Source organism: Raphanus sativus, chromosome 1 (assembly GCF_000801105.2).
Source record: "Raphanus sativus cultivar WK10039 chromosome 1, ASM80110v3, whole genome shotgun sequence".
Classification (NCBI taxonomy): Eukaryota; Viridiplantae; Streptophyta; class Magnoliopsida; order Brassicales; family Brassicaceae; genus Raphanus; species Raphanus sativus.
Window position 1 is genome coordinate 10,121,320 of NC_079511.1, and position 17,032 is coordinate 10,138,351.

General features: G+C 35.7%; 2 protein-coding genes and 2 long non-coding RNA genes across 7 annotated transcripts; 3 read left to right on the forward strand and 1 right to left on the reverse strand.

Moving 5' to 3' along the window:
- The first annotated feature begins 3,495 nt into the window (after window positions 1-3,495).
- On the forward strand, window positions 3,496-5,569 carry LOC108806300 (uncharacterized). Of its 4 annotated transcripts, none has more exons than XM_018578393.2 (9): window positions 3,496-3,773; window positions 3,869-3,920; window positions 3,993-4,066; window positions 4,187-4,288; window positions 4,395-4,538; window positions 4,644-4,695; window positions 4,875-4,948; window positions 5,023-5,112; window positions 5,262-5,569. In XM_018578393.2, exons 1-9 carry the CDS (start codon window positions 3,640-3,642, stop codon window positions 5,278-5,280), a joined length of 741 nt encoding a protein of 246 aa, XP_018433895.2. In that variant the 5' UTR covers window positions 3,496-3,639; the 3' UTR covers window positions 5,281-5,569. The 4 variants fall into 4 exon arrangements, with proteins under 4 accessions (XP_018433895.2, XP_018433887.2, XP_018433903.2 ...); XM_018578385.2 differs by having other exon boundaries at window positions 5,266-5,569; XM_018578401.2 differs by having other exon boundaries at window positions 5,271-5,569.
- A 634-nt stretch (window positions 5,570-6,203) lies between these two features.
- On the forward strand, window positions 6,204-6,739 carry LOC130512330 (uncharacterized). The gene is made up of 3 exons (XR_008945836.1): window positions 6,204-6,367; window positions 6,432-6,521; window positions 6,601-6,739. It is a non-coding gene; the product is annotated as an uncharacterized LOC130512330 (long non-coding RNA).
- On the reverse strand, window positions 6,437-8,622 carry LOC108806346 (uncharacterized). Its single transcript, XR_008945835.1, has 2 exons — window positions 7,072-8,622; window positions 6,437-6,993 (listed from the first exon to the last, which is right to left on the reverse strand). It is a non-coding gene; the product is annotated as an uncharacterized LOC108806346 (long non-coding RNA).
- A 2,525-nt stretch (window positions 8,623-11,147) lies between these two features.
- On the forward strand, window positions 11,148-16,889 carry LOC108806054 (protein GIGANTEA). Its single transcript, XM_018578082.2, has 15 exons — window positions 11,148-11,504; window positions 11,730-12,077; window positions 12,199-12,270; window positions 12,346-12,400; window positions 12,495-12,637; window positions 12,729-12,994; window positions 13,084-13,139; window positions 13,215-13,452; window positions 13,524-13,674; window positions 13,771-13,980; window positions 14,055-15,581; window positions 15,674-15,742; window positions 15,849-16,067; window positions 16,176-16,268; window positions 16,344-16,889. The coding sequence occupies exons 2-15, from the start codon at window positions 11,985-11,987 to the stop codon at window positions 16,683-16,685; spliced, it is 3,534 nt and encodes a 1,177-aa protein (XP_018433584.2). The 5' UTR covers window positions 11,148-11,504; window positions 11,730-11,984; the 3' UTR covers window positions 16,686-16,889.
- The last annotated feature ends 143 nt before the right edge of the window (window positions 16,890-17,032 follow it).

Sequence of the window (17,032 nt, forward strand, 5' to 3'; positions counted from 1 at the left end):
ATTTGAATACAAATATAGAACAATTCAAATAATTTTAAATTTATGGATAAAAATTGTTTCTGGGTCATTTTGTTAATAAATAATATTTTTAGTACATAGATTTAGTTATTTAGAAATTAAATAGAATTAATGTATGTGGGTATATAATTTTATTTTAAAATTTTGGATATCAAGTTGCATAACTATACATTTTTGCTATATGCATTTCAGAAATTATTTTAAAACTTTGTTCATAGATATTACAATATATTATATTTTCTTATTAGTTATCTAAAATAATTAGTGAAGAATATTTGTATTCAAAAAATCCAATTTGGAATCGACCCGAAAATCGAAATTTCATACTATATTAAACATGCTTATATATTCGAAACGGTTATTAAAATATTATATCTTAAAACCAAATATATTAAGAAAATCATATTTAATAAATAATTTTTAATAAAAAAAAAATATCAATACTATTAAATTTGGAACATGTCCAATTGATGTTAGTTGAATCCAACTAAAAAAGATATATATAATTGCTTATATGTCCATATAAATATAACTACTTAACCTTTAACCTTATTTAGAAAAAACTACGCCAACAACTAACTGGTGGAAAAGACTATTATTTTCTTAGGAATACGCAGATAATAACTGGTTGGTCAAATAAACAGTTGCATAACCTTTTTCAAAAGAGTCCGAACTGACATGTGGCAGTTTGTTGAATGGACGATATTTTGTTGTTTGTTGCTGGTTACAGCCTCGATTTTACAAAAATTATATTTCTTAAAAATATTAAACAAAAAATATATCCGTCCTTTTTAAATACTTTTTGAAAAATACAGGAATTTAAAAATAATAATTTAAAATTTAAATCATGTATAAGTTTTTATTATAAATATATTTTTTATAATAATTTTTAAAATATATATAACCCGCGGATAACCATAAAATTAAGCGGAGCGGATACCAAATTAATTGTTTGCGGATTGTGCCGGTCATATTTTTTAGCCAAAAGAAAATTGAAAATCCGCGGGCTGGCGGGTCGGCGGGCGAGTTTGACCCGCAACCTAGCCTTAGCCTTGCGTTTACCGGATCAAATTTTAAATTGCTATTATTTAATAAAATATATTTTGATTAAAATTTATACACAAATATAATTAAAGAAACATATACAAATATAATCAGAAAGAAAAAACAAATATCAAAAATTAAATTTCAAACAAAAAATATATCCGCCCTTAAAAGGGCGGGTCAAAATCTAGTATATATACTAAAAGTTTTGGTACTTTGATGATGATGATGATCTTAGAGAAAGCATCTCATCTTGGTGACATTTTGTTATAACTTATTTACTTATTTTGTTCCTCCTTAATTTTAAAATTGACCTGTTTTGTTTTTTTTTGGTTCTGTTTTAGTGTCATCAATCATCATATCATTAGTATTAGATTTTTTTGGTTCTTGTAATAATATACTTTTACACCATGTGTCAATCTGGAAACAGACTTAATACTCCAGAAAAGAATCAACATGATACTGTTTCTCTCTCTTTATTATAATTCTCCATTTTTTCTTAATAGATTTGGAATGCAGATGGGCAAGATAGGGTGCAGAATGTTGTATGCTTGTTTATGTTAATCAACTAATGTCCTTTGATTCTTTCGACATTTTTTTCTAAGCAGTTTAATTAGTGCTTTTTTAGCTTTCTTCTCGAGTTGTGTATTTGGATACTTGTCATGTGAGTTACTTGTTAGTTAGAGAAGAAAGCTAGAGAATGATGTGCTCAAAAGGGAAACATACTAATATATTTAGAGACATACGCGTTACAATGTGAACGACTCACCTTGTCCATCACAAAATAGTAGGCAAAGTCTGCAACTGTGAAAGCTTACTTTTATTTATGTTACCTTAATTACTACTGTCTACTATCCACCCGATCACATTGAAATCCCCTAGTCTATATTTGAGAAGTGATTTGCCACATGTCTTCTCTACAATCGTTTTCACAAAAAAAATTGTGACGTGTCTATTAAGATTGATGACATGTCATATGGTTAAATATGACATGGACAATTACATTTAATGCTAATATATATTTTTGAAAATCTTTTTAGAATATGGCAATAACTCATATATTACATTTAATATTGATTTATATTTTTGGTAAACTTTGTAGAATATGGTAATAACTCATAAATCATCACTAAAATAAATATATTCAAATATGATATTTTGAATTTCGAAATATTATATAATTTTACTTTTATAATAATAAAATTTTTATTATCTAAAATTTTCTAAATTTTCTGAATTAAAAAAAATAAATCGTAATATCATTAGTTTCTTTTAGATATCTACAAATTATATAAATATTATTTAGTTTTAAATTTTGATAACTATACAATTTTATATGATTTTTAGTAATTTTGTACAAGTTGATATAATAATTTAACCAAATGAAATAAATAATTTTTAATCTAAGATTTTAACTTTATATATATACATATATATTCTTAAATATAATTTAAAATAAAAAAAAATATTTTCTCTTAATTTTATGCTTAATTAATGATATTTGTATTAATTATTAGTCAAAATAATAAAATATATAATATTAATAAATTACATTTTAAAATATAAAATTTAACTTTTAAAAAATTCATCAGTACACATGGTGCATGAAAACACCTAGATTAATAATTGTGACATAGCTACTAAAATTGATGACATGTCTTATAGATTAATATGACATGGATAATTATATATAATGTTAATTTATATTTTTGATAAAATTTTTAAAATATGGTAATAACTCATATATTATATTTATTATCGATTTATATTTTTGGACTTTTAAAAATATGGCAATAACGCATAAATCATCATTAAAATAAATATATTCAATTATGGCATTTCAAATTTTGAAATATCATTTAAATTAAAAATATTTCAAAAATATATACATATTTTTAGAAAATTATAAAATTAAATCATAAAATCAAATTAAATCGTAAAATCATTAGTTTCTTATATATATTTACAGATTTTATAAATATTGTTTAATTTTAATTTTTGACAATTCTGAAATTTTACATATTTATTTAATATATTTAATTAAAATAAATAGATAGAAAAATCTACCTAATATTATAATTTTAAATATATACATGCACATTCTTAAATATAATTTAAAATAAACAAAATTAGTTTTATTTTAATTTTAATGTTCAGTTAAATCAAATTTATATTAAAATATTGATAAGAAAAAAGAAAATTTATAACATTAATAAAAATAAATATAATTTATATTTATCTTTTAAAAAATATTTTAAAATTCTTTTACTGCACATGGTGCAGGAAAACATCTAGTAATTAATAAACTTAAAGTTTCCGGTTGAACCGAGCTAAACCAAAATCCGGTTTAGTGTGAGTTATCAGTAACCGGAGAGGATCAGTGAGGGACGTGGCTCTTCCTATTCCACTTGTTTCGCTCCGTTTGGAATTCCAATTCAGTTGAAAACTCGACTCTTCTCTCTCTCTCTCTCTCTCTGATCATCATTCATCGTCAAATCTCTGCAATTATCGTCTCGTCTCGTCTCGTTGTGCGTGTGTTTGTGGTTTAACAAACAACAAAAAAGAAAAAGAGAAAAAATGGCGACGAATAGTTTAGTGATGGGACTGAAAGTGTTTTTACCGGTGATGTTCAGCGTCATGCTCGCGACACTAATCTACACCATCATTACCGATGGCCTTCCCCTACCAGACCGTCGTGATGTCTTCACTCCGTATTTTTATTCCATTCTCTTCATTTTCACCTTTGTCTCTATAGTATATATTTATTTACTCTTTCATGTTGGTTGGTTGGTTGGTGTCTGTTCAGATGGTTCGCTACGACGATTTTGGATTTCTACATCAATATCGTTCCTATTGCGGTTCGTTTTTTAATTTCCTCTAATTTTCTAGAATTTGATTGAACGGTTTGAGTAATTTTAGAATCGCATCAGGTCTGGATTGTGTACAAGGAGTCGACATGGTTTGGTTCTATTCTATGGGCCATTCTGCTCATCGTATTTGGAAGGTACATAATAAAGTCTATCACTTTAGGTTCATGGAAGGATATAACAATCATGGAAAACATTTTTCTTTTTTTTTATTTTGTAATGATTTGTTGTTTTGTTTTCGAATTTTTATTTGGCAGCCTGACGACGTGTGTGTATCTGTTTATGCAACTTATCAAGCTCACACCTCAAGAGGCTTCTGAAGATCCTATGTACCACTTGTTACTCCGTGATTCCTTCAAGTATGTCAATTTGTGTGTGTTTCCCCCGTTTCTTTTTTGAACTTCCCATTAGTATCTATTTAGTCATTCATATTAAATGTAAGTAATATGTTTTTTATTTTGTTAGGGATGGAGTGGGTCTCAGAGACAAGAAATCCCTTGTCGTCTCAGCAAGATTTGTCTTTGGTGCCTTAGGCTGTGTCATGCTCGGAGCTTTGGTTTACACCTGCTTGACCGATGGTTCTCCTTTCCGCATGGAGCTTCTTTACCCGTCAGTTTTTCTCTATTATTTTTTCTTTTGTTCATTGTTCTGTGTGCTTTGAAATCATCTCAAGTGTGATTCTGTCCTTCAACATTTGCTTATTTATCTTCTAAGGTGGATGGTGGTTTTACTGGTTAGCTTCTACATTCATGTTGCGGTTTTATCAGTAAGTCCCCAATAATTTTAAACCATCTCTTGTTCTCTTTGAGGCAGTCTTGAACCCTGGAGTTGTGCTTTGGTTTGGATGGTGTTATTAATAGGCTCTCATCATATTCCTGGTCTTGAAATCATATAACACCGTATGTACAGAAAGTCGTTTATCATTTATCTTTTTTGATATTTCAGGTTTGGGTTGTCTACAAAGAATCTAGCTGGATCATTGGAGTTCTCTGGGTTGCTCTATTACTATCTCTTGGCAGGTACAATATATTTTAAAACGTTTAACCCTTGAATGATCCATTCATGTGTTTATTTTATTGTATCTTTTTCTCAGCTTTGGAACGAGCGTAGTCATTGTTGTGCAGCTATTCCGTCTCTCTCCTCTTGACCCGCTATACCTCGTTCTTGTGAAAAACAGCAATCGGTAAGCTCCGAATATGCAACTAAAGAAAAACTATATTCTTCATCCAGAAAATGTAAATCTAAGAAGATGGGATTAATATATAGATATACTCAAAAAGGTAGCTCATCAACATACTGCTTATAATTCTTGTTACATTTGTTGTGTTGGAGGAAGCAAAGAACTAAATAAGGGCTAAGTTAGTGAACTCTCTCTCTTCTCTCTCATGGGTCATGGCAGGGCTGGAGATATGTATGAGCGCACTTATTCTGCGGTTCTGCGTATGTGAAGCTTCTTGATTTTATTTTTTCCCACACATTTAAAAAAAAAAACATTTCTTTATCCACCCACACAATACATGTCTGTATGATGCATTTATGTATTCCTCAAAATATGTGGATGATTCTTCTGTATATCAGTCCTTTTATTTGACATACATAGAAACCTTGCCGTTAACCTGTTTAATAAAATAGTTGTCGTTTTTCTTGGGGCATGGTGATGCAAATGAATCGATGCAATCGTTTTTATGGAATGGAGTGAGCTCTTTTGCTACGAATCGTTTTGCTTTTCTAGCTAGCCTTTAGTTTTGTCCAAAGCAAAGAGTTGGTCATCTTTGAACAAAAAAAAAAGAGTTGGTCATCTATTTCTCGGTCGATGAAAATTTAACATGACAAAGCATAATTAGCTGACAATGAGAAATGAACACATTCATGCTTTAATAATTGGTGATTACTAGATACATGAATTTAAACGAAATGAATAATGGGATTCGAACGGTGAAGATAAAAGCGACTTGTAATTATTCAGTTCTGCTCAAATGTTTCTATAAGTTTTCAAACAAAAAAGTTTCCTGTCTTTTTTGTTTTTGAAACACAATCGACACAATTTAGATGATGCGTTGTACGTTGGGAGGGCACTGGGCGCAGAAGAAGTCTGAGAGAGAGAAAGAGCAAGAGCAAGAGCTGAGAAGGAAGTTGAAGCAAGAGAGGATAAACCCGGTTTGAGAAATCTCAAGGAGCGAATCTTTACTTGAAACCTCTTCAGTACCAAACTCAGAGAACATCTCCTTAAGTTTCTCATAATGTAATGTAACCTATTCAAAGAGAAAAAAAAAAGTAACCTCTTCCAAGGTAACAACTAAAAGCCCATAGATATATGTCTTGTTGTTGATGTTACGTTTGTGCCATAACCATACGTACAGATTATGGTCAATCCACAAGGCATTAGCAGAGGATTTAGTTTCGTTGCTTATTACAATCCTGAAGAAGCTTCAAGAGCCGTGAGTTGTTAAAAGATTTTTGTTCTTCTGTCTGAGATATAAACTAATATTTATAACAATGCAGCTGAATGAAGCTTAAGGGAAGATGATAGGAAAGAAACCACTTTACATAGCTTAATTTTGCGCAGCGCAAAGAAGATAGACAAGCACACTTGTAGGTTTTTATATTAAACTCTCTTTAGTTACATATTTAAGAAACTAGGAGTTTGTTAAAGCTGTTTTGTGTGTTTCAGGCGCTGGTTTCACAGGTTATAGAGCACCAGGGTCAGTGCCATCTCCAGTGACGGGGGTTCCATCACCCGCCAGGTGAACCAATGCCTGGTCCACCTCATCACAGACCAAACCTGGTCCCGTCCCAGACCATTGGATATGGTTTTCAGCCTAAGTTCACGCACGGGATGCGTCCAGGTTCTGGCCCGGGGAACTTCATCATGCATTATCCTCTTCAGAGACAGCCCTAGGCCGGTCGTCAAATGGGATTCGGGACGCGGTGCTACTAACATGCCGCATCACATCCAACAACAACAAATTAAGCTTACAGAGTTTGGTTTATAGTTTTTTCAGATAAACATGAAACTGAGTTGGTTTGGATGGATATTGCCAGCTTATGCACTGTAATTTGAGCCCTGGAATGAGATATATATATGAATGGTGTGGGTAGCGGGAGGAACGGAATGATTTGAGTGTTTCGCAAGGAACCTTACCTCCTCCAGTCATGCCTTTGCGAATTGATGCTTCTTCAAACATCACGAGAAAGTTTCCTTACTTCCGATCTCTAAGCTTACTTCTCTCTAAGCTTCCTCTAGTCTTAGCTGATCGCACACGGGTTTGCCCCCTCTCTCTTTTTTCTTTTGCGTTTGCTTTTGCATTTAATGTATATTTCAAAGCGTATCTCTAACTTTAAATATCTTTTAAAGAAGACGTTTACAGAGAGTTGATAAAGGTTGGCATGTTCATTTATATTTTTACTTATTTGGTTGCCAACATGCATGCTTGGAGAGTGACTTTTACCCACTTGTGGAAAGGCAGGACCACTTCACGTGGGTAAAGTCACAGGAATGCTGTTGGAGATGTGGATCAATCGCAGATCTAGCTCCTGATGGAGTCGCCAGAGGCACTCAAGTCTAAATTCTCTAAGGGCTTTATATGTTCTCAGCCTATCTGTTGATGCACCTGATCATGATCTCGGTTTCTCTACCACCGACTGAAATCTCCACACCTCTATTTTTCTAGTTCAACTTTAGAGTATTTCTTTTAGTACTTTTAGCAATTTTTATTTTAAACTTAGTTTATGTTTTTGAAACTTTTAATTTATTGTGGTTGGTCCAATTTTATTTAGAGTCTTTAACGCTACATGAAATTTAAGTCGTTTATCATTTAGTAGTCATTGTCAGCAACAAGAAGCCACTCAATCATATATGGTAACAGCTGAGTGACATGATGTTGCGAATCCAAACACGGGTGTTTTCTGTGATGAATTGATTCGAATGTGTCCTACTTGGAATTTGTGGTTCTGCAGTCAATATGCTTGATTTCTTCTTTTTTTCTTGAGGAAAGGCGTAACATGCTTGATTTCAGTTATATATATATACGCACAAACTTCTTTTAAAACATTTATGGTTTTAAAATCAGAAATGAGCAAAACTGAATGGTTATACCATTTTCATTTCATAACAAATGGTTTGATATGACGTTGATTAAAATAGTTTATGTTGATCGAATATTCTCTGAACAAGAGCAAGAATCTAACTCATTTTAGTTTATTGGGAAAACACTTGCTGGCATATAATATTAGTTTTGCTGAGACTTCTTATCAGATTTTTGTTTTTAATTAAAATATGAGATGATACATACATGCAATGAGTGAATGAACACACTCTATTCATGCGACATATATTATGAAAAGTCAACATCAGTGCTCTAATTTTCAAATTGACTATACTTATAAAATATGATTGAATAATGAAGAGAGGTGAGTGGGTTTGATACGTGTCACCGGCCAAAATGTGGCATCCCCTTCTCATTGGAGCTTCACTAGCCGACCTTTGCCTCATCATTTGTTGACTTCACTCAACTTTATTTACATATTTTTACTGAAAACTCATTTCTTTCGGTTTCTAGATTGTTCCATACTTCCATCCACTTTGTTTCTTTCTTTAAAAACTTAAATTCATTATATCAACGTAGTGAATGAATATTTTGTGCGTGTGTTTGTAATATTTTTAATCGAATTTAGATTCCTACATCTGTGCACAAAAAAAGAAAGATCCTTTCGTTTATTTGGTGTTGAAATAAAGATGAACTGTAATTGAAAAATGGATCCTAACATGCAAGGAAACTATTTTATGTAAAACCACTCTCAATTATATGACCAAATGACAGTAAAACAAGGTAATATCTGATTAGAAATGGTGAATTCAACAATTAGATGCATAAAAGATTAAAGTATAACCTAATGAGTGAATCGAGATCGATAGTCGAAGTTGCGTTTTGAAATCTACCTCGGTTGGAAAAATGTTCGATTCTCTTATATTATATTGATTAACGTCACGGTTCTCCGATGGAAAAAGTATGTAACATAATAATAGAGTAACACTTGAAGACGAATAAAAAAGACTGTTGACAATGTAAGGTGTAATGAATATCTCGTTCAGTAAACCACAATAGAATCGATTCATTGGACTATATCTTAAATTAAATCTAAAGAAATGTCTACCGTGTGAGAGCTTACGACTTTTCAAAAAGCTTTTGAAGTTTTTGTAAAAAGTTTTCTCCACCATAGTATCACTTTAAATAGAATATGGTTTTAAACATGATATAATAACAAAAAGTAGACATGCTAGCTTTATCAGACCTGAATACTCTTTAGATTAACAATTTTTATTTCACAAAGGTAAATAGTAAACCAAAATTGAAGCCAAGTTCAATGAACAAAGCTTTTTTGTATTGCCCCTCTTGGTGGTCAAAAGGAAAAAAAAGTATCGCCACTCTTAATAAGTTTGCATTGACCTTCACAAAAACACAATCTGATAATCAATAATAATGAATTTATTTGTGTACAAGTTTGGTAATCACAACAATCATACAACTCTGCTTTCCGAGTCGTTATAAGTAAACGGCTGGGAGATATATAAACATGCTAGAACAGAGAGATATAGTCAATGGCATTTAGGACATGGATGTGGAGTTATCTTAGAGGTTAGTTCGGTACATCTAGCATCCCTTCTGATATCACATCATTAGAACATATATATGTGCTTCATATGTTGAAACAACTATAGCTTCCACAAATTATTAGAAGGAGAAAATGATGTGAAGTTCGTTTGTTTATTTGGTGCGTTAATGCTTACGAGATTCTATTACATCAACAATTGAACTATTTATTAGAGCAGAAAAGTAAATAATTACGCATAATGTTCAAAGAGTCTCTAGCAAGTCATCAATATCAAAAAAAAAAGTCATCAATATCAACAATCATAAATTTGAGATATAAGAAAAATTACACTATTTATTTTTCTTTTTTATATTCATTACTATAATTAAAGATAATATTTATTTTCAGAGTTTAAAATGAAATTATATTACTTTAAAAGTAGTTACAGTGCTTAATAATTAAAAATAAATGATTGTTTTTTATGGAAATTATTTCCAGCCCAGTTACAAGTCTCCACGTATGGTTTAGAGCCCATACCATACAGCATGACCATGAAAAGCCCACAGTTATGTTCCATCTCCAGACACCAACCAGCCAGCCATCCACCAGAGTGTGGACCCCACACACCACGAATCGTATGGTAGATCACTACAATATATTGCTGGCATCCTGTTGCGCCACGTCGTCGTTAGGAAGAAGATCAACGTCCATATATCTCTTGCTTCTGTGTGATTGGTACACATCATCTTGGTTTATGTTCAACTTGTTTATGTGGTAGAGTAGACAAGTGGGAAGAAGAAGATAAATATCTAAAAAGGGTGTGGGCCACATTTAACTCTTGAGATATTTTCTCAACGGGCTGTCTCCAGAAAAAGCTGCCCCGTTAATCAAATACCCACCATCAGACGGCGCGAATCTCTTCGGGTCAAGCTGCCCGAAAACTTTGTCGAGGAATTTGTGTGGGACTCGCTCACCACTGAAATCAACGGAGGAAATTTCGAAGGTGTACGCAACACTGCGTAGCATCTGAACCTAGCTCCTCCGAAAATATCTAGGGACACATGGCACTTGGCTTTGTAAGAAAAGTAATTAACTAATCACATGACAGGAGCTTAGGTGTTAAAGCAGGAAATAATACAACCACGACCACCTTTAAATAATAGAATATGTAATTAACGGGGAAGAGTTTATTTAACCAATCTCACCATACCATGAAGTAGATTTCTTTATTTGTAAATAAACAACAAATAAGCTTATTTATCTATATACACAATTTTACCGGTAAATTTTTGTATTCAGAAACCCTTTTTGTCCAAAGAATAAACTTTTTTTTTTTAAATTTAGAATATACCGAATTTTGAAGTAAACCAAATTTAAAATCAGATTTTGTGACATATCTTATAGCTAAAATTTATAAAAATTTAAATACTAAACTAGTTAAAATGAACTGAATTTGTGATTTTTACAGTAGAAAAGTTTATCTGGAGTTTAAAACTAAATTAGTTAATTTACTAAGGATAAGAAGAAAAAAAACAATCGTAAATTAAAACAACCATGGGAATAAATGTGCATGTATGTGAGAGGGATGAATGATGATGATGATGATGATGTTGCATATGGGCGATGAGATCTAAAACGAGAGCATAAAGAAAGGGTCGTGGTGGCAAAGGCAGAGGAGTATCGGTAGTACGCCACGTCAGGGGTTCGGAAAATCTTAAACCGAGTGGAGAAGCCTCCAAAATCTCTTTCTCTCTTCCTCTCATTTCTAACAAAAACACCAATCTCTCTCTCTCTCTCTTTATCTCCTCCTCCTCTTTGTGTAATAATAATCCTCCAGAATCATTTCTCTGATATTTCCTAAATCTTTCTCTCTTTCACCACTGATATTCAATCCATCATCGATTTTTTTTTAGCTCTCACAAAAATATCCAGAAGAAAAAAAAAAACACAGAGCCAAGTGCATAGGAAGATTCCTCCTGACAGGTCCGTGTTTGGTCTCCTTCTTCTTCTGTCTTGTTCCTCTTCTATGGTTAAGATTAGATTTTGATGTTTTCAGATGTAGTAATCTGATGATTTTCTCCTTAATTTGGTTACCTTTATCTCTCTGCTTGCATTTCTCTGAGCAAAGATCTGTTCTTTCTCAACACATCTCTCGTCTTTGTCTTTTGTTTATCTGATTCTTTCTTCTTAATTGTGTTGTGTCTACAGGAAGGAGCCAATATCAGTTTTACCAGCCTTGTATAAGAGTGATTCCTTTGTTTTTTTATAGAGAAAAGAACTCTATAGACTGTTGTTAAAACTCATCAGAGTTCGATGGGTGTTCGGTAGTAGAATAGTTAGTAGATCAAGAACTGTTAAACCACGACCTATTGATTCTCGATCTGTAGAAAGGAAGGGTGGATCTTCTCTTTTTTTTTTTTGGGTTTTGGCTGGTGGTGTTAAAGATTGTAACCAATTCTTTAGATGACTTCGCCTACTTCATCTGAGAGGTGGACCGATGGTCTTCAGTTCTCTTCCTTGTTATGGTCTCCCCCACGAGACCCTCAACAACATAAGGTACTTAACAATCAATAAAAAGGCCTCTTCTTTTTATAAGCTGTCTCATCCATTTAACCGGTACTGATCTGATATCTTGGACTTATCTGATGGTTACTTACTGATTGTCTTTCTCCTTTAGGATCAAGTCGTTGCTTATGTCGAATACTTTGGTCAGTTTACATCAGAGCAATTCCCTGATGATATTGCTGAGGTACTTGTTGTCTGTTATGAATAAAGCTTTTCTCACTAGTAATGATAAACTGATGTGTAAATATCTCTCGATCAGTTGGTCCGTAATCAGTATCCATCAACTGAGAAGCGCCTTTTGGATGATGTGTTGGGTATGTATGAGCTTCTCTATCAAACACTTATGATCCACAACCTGTTTGTTTTGAATGTTCTTATCTGATGTTGGCTTTGCTGATGAAACAACAGCAACGTTCGTCCTCCATCACCCGGAGCATGGTCATGCGGTCATCCTTCCGATTATTTCATGTCTCATCGATGGCACTCTAGTCTACACCAAGGAAGCTCATCCTTTTGCCTCTTTCATTTCTTTAGTTTCCCCAACTAGTGAGGTATATAGTTTCCCAACAGCGTTACTGTCTTTTTCTGGAACTTTGTTTTTTTTAATGCTGACATACATGTGTGTTCACGATCCTTTTACAGAATGACTATTCAGAGCAATGGGCTTTGGCGTGCGGAGAAATCCTCCGCATTTTGACTCATTACAATCGTCCCATATACAAGACGGAGCAGCAAAATGGAGAAACAGAGAGCAAGGCTTCAACTAGTGGCTCTCCTACGCTTTCTGAGACTAAGGCTGTATCACCAGGAGGACAGCATGAAAGGAAACCGTTGAGGCCTTTGTCTCCATGGATCAGTGATATACTACTTGCTGCTCCCCTTGGTATCAGAAGTGACTACTTTCGTTGGTAAGTAGATTCTGTTACTTTACTTGATGATGCCTTCTATAGTTTTGTACTGTGCTTAAGCTTCAACTAAAACTTGTTTATATCTACAGGTGTAGTGGTGTCATGGGTAAATATGCTGCTGGAGAGCTCAAGCCACCTACCATTGGTGAGTTTCCATCACTTCACCTGTGGCTATTAACGTCTTATAACACTCACGCTTAGCACTTGCCTGATTTTGCAGCTACTAGAGGATCTGGTAAACATCCTCAATATATGCCTTCGACGCCAAGATGGGCGGTTGCTAATGGAGCTGGTGTCATACTGAGTGTTTGTGATGATGAAGTTGCTCGGTATGAGACTGCTACGTTAACAGCTGTTGCTGTCCCTGCGCTTCTCCTTCCTCCCCCAACGACATCCCTAGATGAGCATTTAGTTGCTGGCCTTCCAGCTCTTGAGCCATATGCTCGATTGTTTCATAGGTAGTGTTTTCTAGCACTTGGAGGCATATGTTGTTCAGAACTGCTTCTCACTTTCTTGTACTACCTGTCAGATATTATGCGATTGCAACTCCAAGTGCTACTCAGAGACTTCTTCTTGGACTCTTAGAAGCGCCACCGTCTTGGGCTCCAGATGCACTCGATGCTGCTGTGCAGCTTGTGGAACTTCTTCGAGCTGCTGAAGATTATGCATCTGGTGTAAGGGTAAGCATTGGCTCCTTTGAAACTTCATCATCACCTTTGATAGGTCACTAAAAAGGATCAACTTTGATCTCACACACTCTCTTTTCTTTGATGTAGCTACCCAGGAACTGGATGCATTTGCACTTCTTGCGTGCAATAGGAATCGCCATGTCGATGAGGGCAGGTGTTGCTGCTGACGCTGCAGCCGCTTTGCTCTTCCGCATACTCTCACAGCCAGCACTGCTTTTTCCTCCGCTAGGCCAAGTTGAGGGAGTAGAAATTCAACACGCTCCTATTGGTGGCTACAGTCCAAATCAGAGAAAGCAGGCATGGTTTCTTTATCTCTGATATGAAAATTATATTGAGACTGACTAATAACACAACCATGTGTTTCTTACCAGATAGAAGTTCCTGCAGCAGAAGCAACCATTGAAGCCACTGCTCAAGGAATCGCCTCGATGCTTTGTGCTCATGGTCCTGAAGTGGAGTGGAGAATCTGCACTATATGGGAAGCTGCCTATGGATTGATCCCTTTAAACTCCTCAGCGGTTGATCTTCCAGAGATCATTGTTGCCACCCCACTGCAACCTCCCATCTTGTCATGGAATCTATACATCCCACTCCTCAAAGTACTTGAATATCTTCCACGTGGGAGCCCTTCCGAGGCATGCTTGATGAAAATATTTGTTGCCACCGTGGAAACAATCCTCACTAGAACTTTTCCGCCGGAGACTTGTATCAGGAAAGCTAGATCGAGTTTAACCACGAGATCAGCGGCCAAGAACATCGCTATGGCTGAGCTTCGTGCTATGGTCCATTCTCTCTTTTTAGAATCATGCGCTGGTGTGGAGATAGCTTCACGGTTACTGTTTGTTGTGTTGACTGTATGTGTTAGCCATGAAGCGCAGTCTAGTGGGAGCAAGAGACGGAGAAGCGAAGATGCTAGTAGCACCGCGGAGGAGAATCATCAAGCTGTATCTGACAATCAAACTAGTAACCGTAAAAGTAGGAACGTCAAGGGGCAGGGACCTGTGGCAGCGTTTGATTCATACGTTCTCGCTGCTGTTTGTGCTCTTGCCTGTGAGGTTCAGCTGTATCCTATGATCTCTGGAGGAGGGAACTTCTCCAACTCTGCAGTGGCTGCGACAGTTACAAAGTCTGTAAAGATAAACGGTTCATCTAACGAGTACGGAGCTGGGGTTGACTCGGCGATCAAGCATACTCGCCGAATCTTGGCGATTCTTGAGGCACTCTTTTCACTGAAACCATCTTCTGTAGGGACTCCATGGAGTTACAGCTCTAGCGAGATAGTTGCTGCGGCCATGGTTGCAGCTCATATCTCCGAACTGTTCAGACGTTCAAAGGCCTTGACGCATGCGTTGTCCGGCTTGATGAGATGCAAATGGGACAAGGAGATTCATAAAAGAGCATCGTCGTTGTATAACCTCATCGATGTTCACAGCAAAGTTGTAGCGTCCATTGTGGACAAAGCTGAACCTTTAGAAGCATACCTTAAGAACGCACCGGTCCAGAAGGATTCGCTGACTTGTAACTGGAAACAACAGAACAACACATCAGCAGGGTTTGGTACTACAGCGGCGACGTCAACATCACGTAACGAAATGACTCCAAGAGGAGGCAACCATAAGTATGCTAGACATTCAGATGAAGGCTCAGGGTCTAGTAGATCCTCCTCAGAGAAGGGTATCAAAGATCTGCTCTTGGATGCTTCTGATCTAGCGAATTTCCTCACAGCTGATAGGCTGGCAGGGTTTTACCGTGGCACACAAGTTCTTTTGAGGTCAATACTTGCGGAGAAACCGGAGCTTTCTTTCTCCGTTGTTTCGCTGTTGTGGCACAAACTGATTGCTTCTCCTGAAATCCAGCCCACCGCTGAAAGCACCTCTGCTCAGCAAGGATGGAGACAGGTAATCTACTTAAACGTTTTTGTGGTTCTTCACGAATCCAACAAGTGCTCAAGTGTTCATTCACTAATCATATATTATATCTCATGTACCAGGTAGTTGATGCACTGTGCAATGTGGTATCTGCAACGCCAGCAAAAGCAGCTGCAGCCGTTGTTCTTCAGGTCCATATTTCTCTTGACCTGTGTAAAGATTAAGATCAATCAGCTGAAGGATCTACCTTGATACTCTAGTGTGTTGAATGGTTGGTCTTGTGTTTATTATATACAGGCTGAGAGAGAGTTGCAGCCTTGGATAGCCAAAGATGATGAAGAAGGTCAGAAAATGTGGAAAATCAACCAAAGGATAGTGAAAGTGATGGTGGAACTCATGAGAAATCATGACAGGCCTGAGTCACTGGTGATCCTGGCAAGTGCATCGGATCTTCTTCTCAGGGCAACTGATGGAATGCTTGTTGATGGAGAAGCTTGTACTTTACCTCAACTTGAGGTAATAATACTATACTGTATAGTCTATACACCTTCATAGATTAAGGTTTACCCTTCCTCTGACTAGACTGAAATTTTTTTTTGTTTACTTTCTAACTTTTTTTTGCAGCTACTTGAAGCAACGGCAAGAGCAATACAGCCAGTGTTAGCTTGGGGGCCATCTGGACTAGCAGTAGTTGACGGTTTATCCAATCTATTGAAGGTAAAGCATCAGCCTACTACCTATGGCTTCCTATCAGTAAAACAAGTATGACACTGACTTTTTGATTCTTTATAGTGTCGTCTGCCGGCAACAATACGGTGCCTATCACACCCAAGTGCACACGTACGTGCCTTGAGCACATCAGTACTACGAGACATCATGAACCAAAGCGCTATAACCACCACCACCACCAAGGCAACTCCAAAACCACCACCGCCAACAATAACAACAGAGAAGAATGGAACGGACAGCCCGTCGTACAGGTTCTTCAACGCGGGGGCAATAGACTGGAAAGCAGACATACAAAAGTGTTTGAACTGGGAAGCTCACAGCTTGCTGTCCACAACGATGCCGACTCAGTTTCTTGACACAGCGGCTCGAGAATTAGGATGTACCATATCAATGTCGTCCCAATAACACGAGCAGCAGCGGCTCTTTTATTTAATGGAATTGGAAGTAGACAACCAATATGATGTTGTTACTTTTGTATTTAGTATGTATGTATGTATGATGAGTGAGTGACTAACGAAAATCCTATTCCCACCGGTGCTTCGCGCTTGGGTCTCTTTATCGGTTGTACATTTTTAACATGATGAAGCAGCACAAATCCACTTTTCTATTTTTTTTGTTGTTCGTTCTTGACTACTACAAGGGATCTAAACCGCTATGTTATCTTTCTTTATGCAAGTTGTGTATCACTAACCATGGCTGCACTATGTTACTACACTTATCCCATTTCATATTGTGCATAAACTCATTCAATA